Here is a 17,209-nt window from a genome sequence, read left to right as displayed (position 1 = left end):
GATATGGCTTGTTCAAATGCCAAAGGATTAAACTCAATAACTAAACAATTTTAGTATAGAAATTTAAAAACCTAATCATTTATCAAATAGTTTAATGATAAAAATAAATTAATAAAATGCTTACAAATGAGATTCAGTAAGAGGAGTCAAATGGACTCGTTTGTTAACTGTTCACAAGAGTCCACTGGATATTAGTGAGACGAGTCCTAGGACTACCAAAGCCAGTTTCCTAGCTTTGTGAGACAACAACATACTCCCTAAGTGTCACGTGATGTCAATACAGACACACCCCCATTCAACGTCCATCGTCCATGCTGGAAGGCTGCACCATGATCCAGTCTGATATCATTACATATGATACATACACACACACACACATTTAACAGGCTTCAGTTTTCTTTTAGCTTTCATCTACCAAATCCACTCACAAGGCTTTGGTGAGCCCGAGGCTGAAGTAGAAGACACTTGCCCAGGGTGCCACACAGTGGGACTGAACCTAGAACCATGTGGTTGGGAAGCAAATTTCTCCCCACACAGCCATCTCAGTGCCTGCAGCAACAGTATTTGAAGGTGTTGGGTGTGTATGTGTGTCGACATAATTTTTAATTAATGGTAAAAAAAAAATTTATAAAAAATTACTTGTAACATGAAGTAATAATGAGTTAAAATATTGGGAAAATATAAACTTGTTAAGCATGGATGAATACAGTTTGGAATTTCAGTGATGTGTATAAATGAACTTGCAGAAGAAATGGTTATCAATTGCTCTTCCATTCTGTTTTCTTTACTTTTAAAATGATTTTATGAAATGAATTCCTTGAAATAAATCAACTCTCAAGGCACTTAAACAAGTCTTTTAATAAATTGCAGTTTTGGAATTTTGATGTTTTTCCCGACCAATGCAACTTTAAATTTTCCGTTTCTAAACTTCTCCATGAACAGTCTGCCCGCTTGTTCACTGCTGTATACCATTCGCAGTGAACATAATGGATTCTCTCACTAATTTCACTGACTACATCACTGAAAGTATCTAGTAGCCACCAATGGTGGAAAATGAACACAGAACCAGGAGGCTGCTAAATTCTTTAAAAAAAATATACAAAACAATACTGGATAAAATATAAAATATAAATTATACCAGCCAATAAAAACAGAAAAAAAGACTAATATTACAGATTGTTAAATTCATCTTTACAGTGTATATTTACTTCTCTCTCTCTCTCTCATACATATATATGTGTGTGTGTGTGTGTGTGTGTGTGTGTGTATGTGTGTGTGTGTGTATATATATGGTCGCAGGAATGATTTGTAGATGGGACCTTTAATGTTAAACATAGGGCAGTAATCTGTTTAGCCAGAAGAATCACTGCCACATATGACAAGATACCTTGGGAAATAGACATGGAACCTAAAAGAAGGGAAGTAATAACGTTGATTTCAAATCCAGTCTGGAACCACAGATATATCGAGGAATTAGACATCTGGTTTCAATCAGAGACTGCAAGTTCGTGAGAGATTGTGTGCATGCGCATGTGCACACATGTATATTTAGATGGTTGTTTGGTATGGCTAGTCAGGAAGACAGAGAGAGACCACTGGTTTCGCATGTATAAAGTGCTTAGTTGCATAGGCGACTTGTCAAAATCAAATGGATGGAGGCAAAGACCATATATATATACATACACACATGCATCTATGCATTCTCACCTGATACCACAATGATGAGAAACTTCCGTTTCAATAAACCACACACACACACAATATCGTAAATGTTCACTCTAATGATGAAGTTAATTGGATCAGACAATTTTAATCTCATCAACAAACACTCATCTCAGACGTTTAATCGAAAATCTATGAATTCTTTAAATGCAACATCCGAGAGAGAGTGAGGAGGAATGAGCTGAAAATATTAACAGCTCCCCCCCCCCCCCCCCGAGTGTCTTCTTTTTACCAATCTAATTCAGTAGGATAATTTCCTGTTAAGCAAGCATCACAATACCCATTTTTACCATCATCTTCCATATGTTTAGCACCTTTCTTCACAGCTAAGTGGAGCCCGTCAACAGAGAGATATTCTAAACTGTCAGCACCTGTTTACAAAAGACAAGAAACCAAGGAAAGAATAAAAAAAAAATTAGAAGGCAAGTTTCATATCTACAGGTGACTTGATTGTATTCTGTATTAACTATCATTTCTATATATGTACTCACTATTTCACTGTACTAGTTGTACTACTAACTCATTATCATCATCGTCGTTTAACGTCCACTTTCCATGCTGGCATGGGTTGGACGGTTTGACTGAGGAGTGGCAAGCCAGGAGGCTGCACCAGGCTCCAGTTTGATCGGGCAAGGTTTCTACAACTGGATGCCCTTCCTAATGCCAACCACTCTGCGAGTGTAGTGGGTGCCTTTTACATGCCACCGGAATGGGAGCCAGTCAGGCAGTAAAAGTTGGTCAGCATTCTGTCTGATCTACTAATGGTGCTGCCAGCTCATTGTCTGAATAATTATAATAATGACAATGATGGTTTTAAACTTTGGTGCAAGACCATCAATTTTAGAGGTGGAGTGGTCAACAAATCCTTATTTCATCAGCACCGAAAGGAGGAAAAACAAAATTGATCTGAGAGGAGTTTGAACTCAGAATATAAAAGCTGGGAGAGATATACAAAGCATTTTTGCAATGCTTTAATGATTCTGCCAGGTCACTGACAAACAATTCAGACAATAATAGCAACAAAGCACTCAGAGAATGCAAGCCTCTGCCAAGGCAACACCAACATCCTTTCAATGATTAGCCGGAGAAGGCTTTTATAATGAGAATATCTGATTGTTCCAAAAGATGACAAAGTCAAGATGACCAAACAATAATTTACCTAAATGTTCTGCCAGTTGCGAAGAATTAAATTGGTTAGCAATCAACTCTTCCTTGGTTGGAATATTGATACCCATATAACATGGGTATTTAACGGGTGGAGAAGCCACCCTTATGTGGACCTGGAAAAAAGATAAGAGATGTTAGAGCAATAATGGACACAAAAACCAAACGACTGCATATTTACACATGAAATGTGAATATCGATCAATGAAATAACTTGAAATACAAAATTATATTTAAACATGAAAAAAACTATTGAATTACAAAGTCTTATTTATATATCTGCCCCCCATCTCTTGGTTCCACTCCCTCTTTCAGCTGAGAGGTCCTTGTCTTGTGAACTCATGGCTACTGGTGTGCCATGGATGAAGCACCCACACTGGTGCCACACACAAAGCACTTGTGTTGGTGCCAAGTAAAAAGCATCCAATACATCCTGTAAAGTGGTTTGCATTAGGAAGGGCCTCCAGCTGTAGGAACCAGACAATCAGAGCCTGGTGCCACTCTCCAGCTTCTCAGCTCCTGTCAAATTCTCCAACTCATGCCAGCATGAAAATGGGACGTTAAATGATGATGATGATGATATGTGAGCACGTTTGTGTGCTCTCTTTTCTTGGCATCACATAATGGTAGCATCATGCACCACTGTTGTCTTCTGGTTATAAGAAATATCATCTTGCTTAGAAATGGGTTATGGTTGGTGACAGGAAGAGCATCCAGCTGTAGGAAATTTGCCTCAATGAAATCTGACTTCTGCTTTCTTGGAAGACTGTTCCATTGGTTGGAGTAACAAGAACCCTCATCATCATAATTGATGGAATGCTAATTATGTGTTATATTATAATTAAAATATTATAGAAATATGTAAATAACCAAAGGCTTTTTGACTGACAGCCGGTAACATTTACCCGTTGCACCTACACCTGACAATTCAGTGTCTATTTGTTAGGCACATTATAATTAAAGGAAGAGAGAGAGAGAGAGAGAGAGAGAGAGTGTGGGGGGTTGGAGACTTACTTCTGTAGCTCCTGAGGTCTTCAATAGTTTAATGATAGGTGCCATTGTTGTTCCCCGTACAATAGAATCATCAATAAGGACAATTCGTTTGCCTTTGAAGTTCTCGGTCAATGCACCGAATTTCTTAGCGACACCGAGCTGCCGAAGCCTCAAGCTTGGCTGGATGAATGTTCGACCAACATAGCGATTTTTACACAATACTTCACCGTATGGAATACCAAGCTAGAAATAGAATAGAATAGAAAACATAAATATATATATATACAGGGTGCAGTAAATAAATTGTTGTCGAATATGTAAAAATGAAAACACTGACATCTCATTTTAGCAGATATATGCCAGTACCTCCTGACTGGCCCCTGTGGTCCACACACACTGTGAGAATGTTTCTCTTTTCTACGTCAAGTTGAAGACCATAATGTCTGGCGGCAGCAGTATTCCTTAAAGAAATCATAATGGAATATGTCCGATATAGTCTACAGAAACATAAGAAATGTCTATATTTACCATCTCAGCATAAGCCATGGCAGCAGGTGTTGCTGATTCAGGGACGGTGCTGACCAGGTCTACATTAACAGGGAATTCTATGGCCAGTTGTTGACCACATCTTTTCCTCACAGAATACACCATTTGACCTGAAAACAAGCATCAAATAGCACTGAAAAGGTTCAAAATCTCTACTTACTACCATTAACCATTTCATGACAACATGTCTAACAAAATTCTTGATTATTTTTGAAACCTAAGCAAGAACTTGGAAATATTTTGGACAATAAGTCACTTCTACATTTATCAAGATGGTGTTTGGAATATAACTTAACAAAAAATTCTCTCTCTCTCTCATATATATATATATATATCATTCCAGCATTGCCAATGGACAAGAGGTGGTGTCAGATGGGCTGGGACCAAAGGCGGTCGACGTCTTGGACGATTTGGTAACAGGGAGTGTCTCAGATGAGTTGTTAATAAGAGACTCATTTAGTTTGTTTACATGGCACCAAAGGTGCTGTGGGGTGGGAAAAGAGTAGTCTAAAACTCTTGGAGCCTGGTGCAGCCTTTTGGCTCACCAGTCATCAGTCAAACCGTCCAACCCATGCCAACATGGAAAGTGGATGTTAAACGACGATGATGGTAATGATGAATTTCATTTTAAACCTATTTTAAGTATCAGGACGTGTACGAGTAAGAACATGCAATATAGAATCACAGCTTTCATTGTCCATGTGTATATATTTAATCCCATGTACACTCGTGTGTGTAATTGTGCTCCCACTGTCTGTATATTTGTCAGTAGCAGTATTCACACACACAAACTTCTTGTGGAAATCACTTACTAGGCCCAAAAGACAACCCCACTTTCTCCCAAATTCTCTTCCTAACCATTATTTTGACAACTTGACAATTAAATCTCATGAACTAAAGATGAAACATCATTTCTCCTTTCTGAAGAAGGAACTTGGCCTCAGAATCAAGAATTCCTCCTTTGAACTGCATACAACCCCAAAAAGCATTAAACTTTACCAATAAATGCAATTTTCATCAATGCAGACAACCACGGCTCCCACCCTGGAATTTTTTCTTCTCTTTTTTTTTTTAAAACCTAAATATATCATCATCATTTGCTTGTTTCAATCATGAAGAGTTTAGCTTATTTTGAAGTCTAGTGCTATATCGACCTTTTTTGCTGAACTGCTAAGTTACAGGGATGTAAACAAAGCAACAAGGGTTGTCAAGTAGTGAAGGAACAAAACACACAGACACACACACACACTTGCATACGATAAGCTCCCAGTTTCTATCTACCAAGGCACACACATAAATATATATATACACAGAAATATTAATTTATTTATTATTCATGCATAAATTTAAATAATTCATATCAAACCTTCCATAATACTGTCTGGCCGTGCAAAATATACATATTCAAATATGCAGAAAGCAGACTGTTTGTTGCCAGGGCAAGGAACTTGACAGAGGGACTTGACTCCAGCTTGACTAATCTCAACTATTTCACCTGCAGAGATGGAAGACAAAAATATTTTAATAGAATTTATTTATTCACAATTGAGAATTCATTTCATCACTACTCTGCTCTCTCTCCTTTATATCACTTTCCTCTGTTTCAGAGAAAGACACATTAGATAATGTATTCCAAGGTAGACAATGTAGGGTCCGCTTGACCTTATGGTGTCTGCTCATTCACAATGCAGCCATATTCTACAGTTGGTACACAATAAAGAGAGCCTACAAAGTCGTTTTATGTATATCGTATGCATTAAATCTCGTTGTGGAGTACAACAAGGCATATCGGTCGATCGGTTGCATTTTTGGTTCAAATCATGTTTATAATGTCATGTACCAACATATTCAGGGCATGGAGCACAATGGCAGCTCATAGATAAAATTAGTGTAAAAGGAAACAAACATTTCCCCTTGTTTTTCAAAAATCCCCCCTAAATCACAAAATAAGGGATGAAATCCTGGCAGCAACACTGAAACTGGAAGCAGGATAATCATCCAATGCTACACTTTATCAGATTCAAGAATATAAAGACGTTTTTAAGCACAACACATGCTGAGTCAAAAAGAAACACTACTTTTCACCCAGCACTAGTATGAAGCTTCCTATCTTGGACATGTGAGCATGCACACAACAGCCAAACATTGCGTTGATGAAACTGTGAAACACACAGTTGTATACAAGGATTTTTGTATTTTTTTCATAAACTAAGGGATGGCTACTGACATTAAGTGTAACCCTTTCGTTACTGTATTTATATTGAGAAAGGATTTTACGATACAGATGTGAAGGCAAAATGGTGAAAACTTACCTGGTAAAACTTCTCGGATATATTTGGCACCAACAGCTTGGAATGAACAGGATTCTGAAGAAACCAGCCAACCATCGATCTGTTTATAAACTTCATCTAAAGATTATAAAAAAAAAAAAAATCAAGAATATTGATTTAAGAATAATTTCAGATTTATAAACTTGAGATCAGATTGAGCCTGGTGCACGGAAAGTGGACGTTAAAAAAAATCGAGTATTATTATTATTATATATACATCATCATCATCATTAAGGTGGAGAACCGGCAGAGTCTATACATTCTGAGTTCAAATTCTGCCTAAGTCAACTCTACCTTTCAACCTTCCAGGATCCATTAAAAAATAAAGTTACCAGTGCAATCCGTTACAAACCAGGATCTAAGAATTCCAAAGTCTGATTTTGCCTTTGACTTTATTCTGGCAACTTCTGCAACAGCAACAGTGCTGAGCTCTACTGTTTCTTTGGACAGCATTGGTAGTGTGGAGAGGAGAGACTTGCTGAAGGAGTTATTACTGGTGTTTCATACAATCTTACTCAAGCCTACACTCTTCAATGTCATCTCATTCCATTCTACACACAGACACTGAAGTGAGACTTTTTGGTGCAGATTCTTGGTCTCGTGGAATATATAGACACCAAAGAAATTCTACGAGTGGTAGAATGGCAAGAGAATAAGTACCAAACTTAAAAATAAATAAAGGGTTCGATTTGTTTGACTAAAAATTCTTCAAGGTGATGCCCCAGCATGGCCACAGTCTCATGACGGAAACAAGTAAAAGATAAACAAAACAAAAAAACGAAATGGCACACTGGGCCATGTTGTGACTTACCTGTGGTGTTGATTGATTGCAGCTGACCAATACAAAGTGGACGGTTCCCAAAAGGATCTCGAACAGCATAGATCTTTGACTTATGCATAATTAGCAGAGAATACGATATGCTGGTGATATTCATGAGATTCTTTATCCTTGAGAATATACAAGGCAGTCGTTTATTTATCATTATAGCGATTACAACAACAACAAACACACATCAACAATGGTGAGGCACTAATGAAGTTAAGCAGATGGTAATGGTGTCTTTGATTAGCTGATGTTTTACTGTTTCTTTTTCTTTTTTTTCTTCAGTTAGCATCATGGTTTGGATTGAGGCATTTGCTGTTGAAGCATTTATCAAGAATGATGAATGTGGGTATCATTTTTGTCGCACCCTGTAGGAGTAAGATGTGATCGCCAACCTGTCGAGGAGGATAGCAACATTCCAAATGAGAGCTGATATTTGGACAGCAATGTCCTGTCTAACCTAAGCCAGCATGGAAAAGCAGAGGTAAAATGATGACAATTATAATTGTAGTTGCTATATCTATCTTCTCCATAAAACTATAAATAGGTATCATGTGGTGGTGCAGTTAATGATATGTAATCAGTTAACCTGGCTGTAAACAGGTGTCATGAGATGGATACAGTTCACCGAATGTAGCCTTTTGTCCTTTCTTTATATAGGTACCAAGGGGTGGTACATGTCACGTATATGGATGATGACAACATTGATGATAATGATGATGGTGATAGTAGTGGTGAGAGCAATGATGATGAGGATGATGATGATGATGATGGTTAAGTATAAATTGTACCTTATGATCCAGTTACATCCATTTGGTTCTCCTTCCTGTGGTGTGTGTGTAAGAACTTGTGTTATTAGTTCACTGTCCGTGCTGGTAGAAAGACCCACTCCATGCCTAAGCAACTGCAAAATATTTACACAGTTTTATACATGCACCTATACAAGATTATTTATTTATAGGTACTAAATTTGTGTCTATTTGTTGAGCTGCTAAGTGACTTACCTTCTGTCTGAGAGACTTGGCATTAACCAATTCTCCGTTGTGCGCCACACCAATCTTTCCGTGTAATGTGTCAACCACAAAAGGTTGACAATTGATGATGTTAGAAGATCCAGCGGTGGAATAACGTGTATGGCCTGGTGAAGAAACACAATCGTAGAGATTTGGCTCGGTCAACAGTGGTTTTTTTTAAATACATTGTATAGTAATGATAGTAGATAATAGTGAGGCATGGGGCAGGAAAGAGCTGGGCTAGAAGGATTCTAAATGATAAAGATGGTAGCAAAATGGCAAAATTCTTAAAATGTTGGATATAATGCTTGCAGTATTTCTCCTGATTCTCTTCACTCAGAGATCAAATCCTGTCATGGTCAACTTTACCATTTATCCTTTCATCATCAGTAAAAAAGAACCATTTCAGAGTAATGTATTGGTGGAACTTTTTGAGGGTTGCGAGAGATGATGCCAAGAGGTATGTGTTCCAACAGCAATGTCTACAAAGACACCGGTGCCAAGCTGCATCAGCCCATGTTTGGTGGTCTTTCTTTCGGATAAACATTGATGATAGACTCAATTTTATAGTGCCCATTTGACCAACAGGGTCACTGTGTGTGCATTTATAATTTGTATGTCAGGGCAATTGCGAGGTCTCTCATGATGCTATTGGCAATATGCTACAGTTGCATGGTTGGGTCGTTGGTGATTAAACTTTCCTTCAACTCCCACTAGGCTTGCCCAGTGATAGTCTGCCTCAGTCACAAGTGGACAGACATCATCATCATGTGTGTGTGTATGTGTGTATATATATATATATATATATATATATATATATATATATATATAGAGAGAGAGAGAGAGAGAGAGAGAGAGAGCGAGAGAGAGAGAGAGAGAGAGAGAGAGAGAGAGAGAGTGTGTGTGTGTGATAGAATGATGTTAGGTATATTCAAAATATTAAATGGGAACTTACCTATTCCAAGATTTCCACGCAGTTGTGAAAGTTCTTCCTCACGGAAGATATGACTGACAAGGCCCATTCCTTTCTTTTGAGTGAAATGCGTTTCATTTCCGGTGCTTGTTACAATCCCTGCACTCTCTTGGCCCCTACAAGAAAACAATTTTTTTTTTATCAGACACCTCATGAAAGCTTCTCTTTCTTTTCACTAGGGCATCAAGAAAACCACAACCATTGCTTCTAAATTACAATCATCTCTGACTCCCTGATAACCAATGACGGAGTGTTTGAGTTAATTATTCTCCACACCAGTCGTGGGTAAACTCTGGCTCATGGGACATTCTCAATGGCACAACTAACCAAAAAAATCACCTTGAATTTTTTAAGTATCCCTACTATATATCCCCTACTAACCACGTAAAAAGCACCCACTACACTTTCAGAGTGGTTGGCATTAGGAAGGGCATCCAGCTGTAGAAACATTTCAGAATCGGATCCTCCATAACCAAAAACGCGGATTCCGTAAAAATTAATCAATATATATCCATTTAACCCGAATTTATGACGGAAAAATCGGATCTTGTGAATTTTCCGAAAGTCCCCTCCCCACCCCCAGGGTCGGCAGCGCGCATTTTTTTTCGTATTCGTTTTCCACACAATTGTTTGTACCCCACCCTCCAGGCTGGTTTAGTTTTTTTTTTTTTGTTCCCGGGTGAAGGTCTTTATACCGACCCCATTTTTCCATTTGATCTAGATATTTAAAATTTTTATGGTATTTCTGATCTTTCTAATCTCTAGGGATCGATATTGACGAGTATAAATCTTTTCCTGAAAGGAATTCTAGAGAACTGAAAAAGCAAATTTACTTTATCGTGTCTTACTCATTTTGCCCCATCTAAATTTGTCTTTTATATGCTCAAAGAGAACGGAGATAGTTTTCTGAAATAGTGTTCTGAATATGTCTCATATTAAACTAGAATGGAAGGAGACTCGGAGAAGTGCGATATAAATATAAGTAAAATATGAATAAAGGTAAAATTAATATATTAAAAGTTTTTTGCTAATATTATATCAGGTTGTTGTTTTATAAATTTACTATATCGGAGAATAGAAACGAGCTTATCGAACTTTTCAGAATCAAAATCAACATATAGAAATGTACATATATATGTATGTATGTATGTATGCATGTATATATCTCTATATATATATATGGAAACGTTTGTAGAAAAACAAATCTGGAGGTGAAGAAGCACACGCTTAAATGTAGACCAGTTAATCAGCCGCCCCATTATATATATATATATATATATATATATACACACACACACACATAATCCCTGTACAACGTGAGTTATAAATAATATATAACTATAGTCGCGGCGTGAAATTAGACACCATAGTTAGAACCCTGTATGCAATGTAACTACCCTAAACTATACAAACTTCACATTGTATATATATATATATATATATATATATATATATATATATATATATATATATATACAATGTGTGAAGTTTGTATAGTTTAGGGTAGTTACATTACATATATGTATGTGTGTGTGTGTGTGTGTATATGTCAACTTTAGATGGAGAAAATAAAATATTTACCGATGTTGAAGACCGACCAGACCCAAGCATATAATGTGGGGGACATCCAAATCGGTTGTTTTCGGTGGTTGAGGCCATTCGCCACTGGCAACGCAACCAAAGACACCACAAGCTTCTTCCAATCCACTTTCGTCATCAGGAATAAAGAATTTCTCATTCGTACACATTTCAGTTCAAGTCACCTCCTTCGACCAGCTCCTTGTAACCTGTACCTATATGTGTAGCGGGCACCCCCTCAAGCCCACACATACACACACAAAACGATCTGTGGCTTACTGCTGTAGGAGTTCAAATAGGACTGACAATGGAAACGCACGTGGCTTTTATTAATTTATAATATTTGGCGCTTGACACTGCAGTTTCCTTGATACGTACGAGACTAGCAACTTGGTCTACATACTGTTGAGATATAAACCAACGGGGTAGACACTACGTGGTCTTCCGACATGCTTGTAACAACAGCTAAATCTTCCTCTTGTTACACCTTATCGTCTAAATTAAAAGCAAGTACTTGTTGATTAATGTAGTCCTGCATATCCTTAAAAACCAACAACACTGGTTGGTCTCGGTCGGAATGCTTTTTAATGTCTTTGCTCATAAGTCTGCTTAATCAGGACCGACCGGGGGTTATATAACAACTGCATATATAAAATGTTCAATTTTGGCGCCTTACGAAGTTTTACTTCGACGCTTCTTTTTAAGTTTTTATTTTTATATTTTAATTATATCTAAATAAATGATATCTTAATTATATGAGGACGACTAAAGAAAACATTAAAAAAATAAATGTCGATTTTTGTTCTTCGTCTCGATAATTCAATCTTCAATACTTTTATTCTTTGTGTGCTTCTTTCCTTCCTGTAAAAACTAAATTATAATTTCTTTATCCATCTCTGCTGTATTCTAAGAATGTATTAAACTATATTAATATTAATTATCCTGACTTTCCCCCGCCTCTCTGTGGGACCGTCATATTTAATCGTGTCCAATGTGTCCAGAAGTTTAAATGAATGAGGCTTAGTAGAGTAGAGGTTGGGGGGTTATTGTTTCGTTCGAAGCAATCCTTATCAAAGGAATTCCTGTGGAGTTTTGGAATAAATGTCGCTGAAAGTTATAATTCTACGAAGGGAACGAGGTACGAGTAAAAATAAAATAAGAATTCTTCAGAATCGCAATTGTTGAATAAAACATAGTAATACTGAAAAAAAAAAATGAAGTTTTTTCCCTCGCCGGCATTCCAACCGTGGCCACCCAGCAATATATTTTATCTAATATTTTCTTTTTCCTCAGTCGATAAGGTGTCATTTGAAAGAGATTAGACTGCTATTTCTAGCAAGTCGACCAACTACCTTACATAGGGGCTTCCTCGTTAACCGGAGACCGCGACCTGTTCACTGACACGAAAATATTTTGGCAAATTAAATTTAAATGTTGAGGTGAATCTGACGGTTTTTGTGTGTTATTTTAAATGGCTTATAAACACCTTCCACGCTGCAATTGTTTTCGTTCCGGCACACGGTCTCAGATCAGGTCACTTGCTATGCTAGTACATCTCCTATAATAAAAACATTTTAGATTAATCTGATGGAGTACTCTAAAATGTTGTAGAGTACAAATTCATCATTCTTAAACAATCATGAATGAGACTTGGAAATTTTGCCCGACAAAGGGTTAATTGGCCGAAACTTCGAAGTTACTGTTAATAACATATATATATATATACATATATGTACGTATGTGTGTAGAGATATGAAGTCATTTTATAAGGAAGATTGAACTTCAACAAAGCACTACCTAATTGCAACTTTCCATAAAGCGGTGTTACACATAATTTTGCACAAACAACTAAAAAGTCCGTTTCTGATTTAATGTGTGTTGTATGAAATAAACATATAGTTATGTGTGTGCTTATAGGAATATACATGCGTGTGTATGGATTAATCGTGCCCTCTTGACACATCAACATCCTCTACAGATACTCCAAGTTGCTAATTTAATTATAAATCTATACATAATAATAATAAAGATATATATATATATACGCATGTACAGGTGTATATAAGAGAAAGTGTGAAGAAAAGGGAGGTAAACGACAACGTCAACATTTGGTGAAGGATTCTTGTTTGTTGTCGATAATTTGGTGAGAATCTGGAGAAAGAAGACCTTTAATTATCAGGATACCCAGCAGAGACGTTCTTTTCTTCTGTGTGCCTTAGAGAGACTTCGTTGTCTCTTGTTTGTCAGAGATAGACTTTGTTTCTTTCTGTGTGTGGGTGTCTGGTTGTCCCTCTTGTATATAGAGAGATTTGGTAGTGCCAAATCCACTTTTAAGCGAAGATGCCCAAGAAAAAGAAGAAAGATAACGAACAACAGTCTAGCAGGAAAATTTCTTTCGATCATAGTTCTTTCCAGAACTTATTTTCACCTGTGACCAGTAAGACATCTCTCTCTCTCGTGTTTATATACACATGTGACTTTATATAATCCATTTTCATATGGAGTTAGTAAGAAATACGCGCACGCACCCACGCTTACACACACACACACACACACACACACACGTAGCGTATACACGATATACTTTTATACTGTAATATGTGTGTGTGTGTATAGACATACCTACACAATTGTGCCTCAACAAATTCTAATATAATCGGAATCTACACCATCTGAAGCGCATTTGTAGAAATTTCATTAAAAAATATCTATTTTTCTGAAAGTTATGAGGAAACAAAGTCGGGTGGGGGGCACACTTGTGTATCGTAAGATGTTTACATCGCTGGTCACAACGAGCTTCGCATTGTTTTAGAGTTCGAATGATACCATTCCGCTACTGAGGTAGCCGAGCTAACATTTACCCAAAAACAGAATACCTTTTTCGTCCACCTGTCACCACCCATACGCTTTAATTACCTGTCCATAACAACATAGCCGTCGTTCATGCACTCTGCTACCGAATCCTTATATATTCCCTCAGTTTTTTCTCCAGTTCATCTCTGTCACATTCGCACACAAACGAGCGAATCATTCTCCGCTACTTTCCAACCTTCACGCATCCTGTGCCTTCAACACCCACGTCTCGTTACCTTGCATCATACAATTAACGTTTTGTTTACAGAAAAGTTAATAGCTTCCTGAACTTTCCCCACCCTATTCTAATTCTCGCCACTACGCCTTTAGAACACCCCACCCCGGCGTTGTTGATTTGGTCACCTAGGGAACAGAAGCTATCAATTAGTGCGACATAACGTTTTTGAATTTTGTATGAAATATATTTTACTGGTGTTCTGAGGTTTAACCAGTCGTGTACATCAGTGGTTCTTAACCCTTTCGGTTCCGGTTTTACTCAGTTGGACCTCAATAACCATTCACTGTATTCTATTTCTTCTACTTGTTTCAGTGATTTGACTGCGGCCATGCTGGAGCACCGCCTTTGTAAGCCTTGTACTTATTCTATCAGTCACTTTTCCGAGTTCGATTCCAGGCAATGACCTGAATAATAATAATAAGGAATGAGCACCCAGGTTCGAAATTTCCCCAAGGCACCTTTTGGGGTCAATAAATTAAGTACCAGTTATGTACTGGGGTTGATCTAATCGACTGCCCCCCCCCCTCCCCCCAAATTTCGGGCCTTGTACCTAGAGTAGAAAAGAATACTCTTTCTGCTCGGTATTAATTATGTTTTTTTAATTTTATTTAATTTTTTTTTGTGTGCAGGTCCAGTGGCAGTCAAAGCGAGCCAGGGCAATCTGACTGGCAGTGAAAGAGTTACCAAAGACAGTGCTGCTGATATCTACAATGCCATCTTGAAGTGGAACAACCTCAACCTGAGTGGGGCAGCCATCATGAGCAAAATAGCCAATTGCAAACTACAGGCCATGTAAACTTCCCTTTCTTTCTTTCTTTCTTTCCCTCCCTCCCTCCCTTCCTTCCTTCCTTCCTTCCTTCCTTCCTTCCTTGAGTACATGTTGAAGATATTAATGGTGATGATGTTGATGGTAGTAGCGGTGGTCGTGGATGGCAGTGACAGTGATGATGATGACGATAGTGATGATACTAGAGAAGATGGTGATGATAATAGTGATGATGATGGTGGGGAATGGGAGGAGGCTTGTATTGAAGAAATAAAAAAAAAAGGTAATCTATACTTATGTTTTGTTTTTCTTTTTCGAATGTTCCTGTGTAGATTTGAACCTGGCACCACAGTGTCCAGTGATGTTTCACCACCGTCAACAACGATGCCTCTTGAAATGGAACCACTGTGTGAGAAACTTCTGAAGACAGTCGAAGCCATGGTGAGTAGTAAACCTTGGAACAACATCACTTTCTGTGTGTGTTTGTGTCTATTAATGTGTGTGTGTGTGTGTATAATTATTATTATTATTATTCTTTCTTCTTCTGATGACTGCAATCTTTGTGTTTAACAGGAAAAGGTGATCCATAAACTGGAAGCCATGTGTGACGTCTACCGAGGTTTATTTAATCTGGAGGAACACCGACACCAGGCTGGTGATGTTACTGAAACGGTACCATTCCAGTCTTGGACTTACAAAGATTTTGGTGAGTAAAACTGTCTGGTACTTGAGTTGCTGTGAATGGAGTGTCATCATCATCATCCTTTAATGTCCATTTCCCATGCTGGCATGGGTTGGACAGTTTGACCAGAATTGGCAAACAGGTTCCAGTCTGATTTGGTTTGGTTTCTGTGGTTGGCTGCCTTTCCTAGCGCCAACCGTTTTTACAGTGTGCACTGAGTGCTTTTAACGTGCCACCAGCACGAGTGCCTTTCATGTGACACTGGTACAGGATCCTTGCAGGCCAATCCTCTTCATTAGGAGGGGTGGGGGCCCTAACACTTCTGCTGTGGAGGACTATTTTGTTTCTTATTGGCTGGAATTATGAGATTTAGTGATTGGTGCCATTCATTGCTCCACTCGGCCTTCTCTTCCCAGTTGTCTGTGGAAATGCTGGAGTTCTTCAAATATCTCTTTGACACATCCCTGTTTTGCAACCTGGCCACAAGACTACATTATGTCATGAGCTCTTTTTTTTTCCGTCTTTCTTTAAAATTCTGTTTTTTTGTGTATATACTTGAATAAGTGTAGAATCTTGTGTGTTCTGTTGTATGCAATATTGAACCCTGAAAGTTAACCCAACTTCTATTTGCAGAAGTGACATCCGCAAAAATTGTTGAGGCTTACCAAAAGGAGTTTGAACTGAAGCAACGTTTGGTTGAAGTCATCGCACACGTTCCTGATCGCAATCTGTTAATGTTTTGTACGGCTGGCTGGCTGCATGAACCGTACGTTAGTGGAGAGACACAGCTTCTACTCGAAGCCCTTGTCACAGAAACGGGTCTGAAATGACCCCTCACCGTCCACTTGTAGGGTTTAACTTTATTTAGGAACTAAATTTCTTCATTTTTTTCCTTCTTCCATTTTCTTTTTACCTCTTCTTTTTTTGCTGTCATTGTTCATGTGTGCATAGGCTTATGTGTGCGTTTATGAGTGTGTGTACATACACACACGCGCGCATATATATATATATATATATATATATATATATATATATATATATATATATATATATGTATACATATATATGTATCTGTATACATATATATGTATCTGTATACATATATATGTATACATATATATATATGTATATGTATACATATATATGTATATGTATACATATATATATGTATATATATACATATATATATACATATATATATATATATATATATATATATATATATATGCTATATATATACAATATAAACAGACTTTAGGTTAGTTCAAATATGTTTGTGACATATTTCAGCTTCTAAAGGCAATTTCACTGTAGTTTACCATGGAGAAAAAAATTCTTGCTTTTGGTAAATTGTGTAAACATACCATTATCAGCTCATAAAAAAAGCACGCCTCTGCGGACTGCTAAATGCACATTTCTGGTTTTTTGTCATCTTCTGTAGCAGATACCGAAGAGAGGTAACTGTGAGCTGACAGAAAGCTTGAGCTTTATAATAAATTGGTAAATACTATTTACTGATTTGTGCTAG

General features: G+C 37.6%; 2 protein-coding genes across 2 annotated transcripts; one reads left to right on the top strand and one right to left on the bottom strand.

Annotated features, from left to right (window-relative positions):
- Positions 1-75: 75 nt before the first annotated feature.
- LOC106876546 (amidophosphoribosyltransferase) lies at positions 76-12,968 on the bottom strand. The gene is made up of 11 exons (XM_089359211.1): positions 11,146-12,968; positions 9,547-9,680; positions 8,583-8,716; positions 8,370-8,482; positions 7,567-7,703; positions 6,738-6,833; positions 5,792-5,920; positions 4,408-4,535; positions 3,901-4,122; positions 2,882-3,002; positions 76-2,093 (listed from the first exon to the last, which is right to left on the bottom strand). Exons 1-11 carry the CDS (start codon positions 11,310-11,312, stop codon positions 1,951-1,953), a joined length of 1,524 nt encoding a protein of 507 aa, XP_089215337.1. The 5' UTR covers positions 11,313-12,968; the 3' UTR covers positions 76-1,950.
- Positions 12,969-13,266: 298 nt separating this feature from the next.
- LOC106876547 (cyclin-dependent kinase 2-interacting protein) lies at positions 13,267-16,582 on the top strand. Its single transcript, XM_089359218.1, has 5 exons — positions 13,267-13,579; positions 14,863-15,025; positions 15,332-15,440; positions 15,573-15,705; positions 16,315-16,582. The coding sequence occupies exons 1-5, from the start codon at positions 13,483-13,485 to the stop codon at positions 16,509-16,511; spliced, it is 699 nt and encodes a 232-aa protein (XP_089215344.1). The 5' UTR covers positions 13,267-13,482; the 3' UTR covers positions 16,512-16,582.
- Positions 16,583-17,209: the final 627 nt, after the last annotated feature.

The sequence above is a fragment of the Octopus bimaculoides genome, chromosome 11 (genome assembly GCF_046866305.1).
Source record: "Octopus bimaculoides isolate indiv1 chromosome 11, ASM4686630v1, whole genome shotgun sequence".
NCBI classification, from domain to species: domain Eukaryota; kingdom Metazoa; phylum Mollusca; class Cephalopoda; order Octopoda; family Octopodidae; genus Octopus; species Octopus bimaculoides.
Note: the sequence above shows the minus strand (reverse complement) of the source record. Positions and strands in the feature narration are given on the sequence as shown.

What these genes read in the sequence shown, in the direction of transcription:
- LOC106876546 (XM_089359211.1), bottom strand. Translation starts at nt 11,312, where the DNA reads ATGTGTACGAATGAGAAATTCTTTATTCCTGATGACGAAAGTGGATTG. An exon ending in GCGTGGAAATCTTGGAATAG is followed by an intron (nt 8,717 to 9,546) that starts GTAAGTTCCCAT and finishes TTTCTTCACCAG; the next exon opens with GCCATACACGTTATTCCACC. An exon ending in CCATGGCTTATGCTGAGATG is followed by an intron (nt 4,123 to 4,407) that starts GTAAATATAGAC and finishes TTCTATTTCTAG; the next exon opens with CTTGGTATTCCATACGGTGA.
- LOC106876547 (XM_089359218.1), top strand. Translation starts at nt 13,483, where the DNA reads ATGCCCAAGAAAAAGAAGAAAGATAACGAACAACAGTCTAGCAGGAAA. An exon ending in CTTATTTTCACCTGTGACCA is followed by an intron (nt 13,580 to 14,862) that starts GTAAGACATCTC and finishes TTTTGTGTGCAG; the next exon opens with GTCCAGTGGCAGTCAAAGCG. An exon ending in AATTGCAAACTACAGGCCAT is followed by an intron (nt 15,026 to 15,331) that starts GTAAACTTCCCT and finishes GTTCCTGTGTAG; the next exon opens with ATTTGAACCTGGCACCACAG.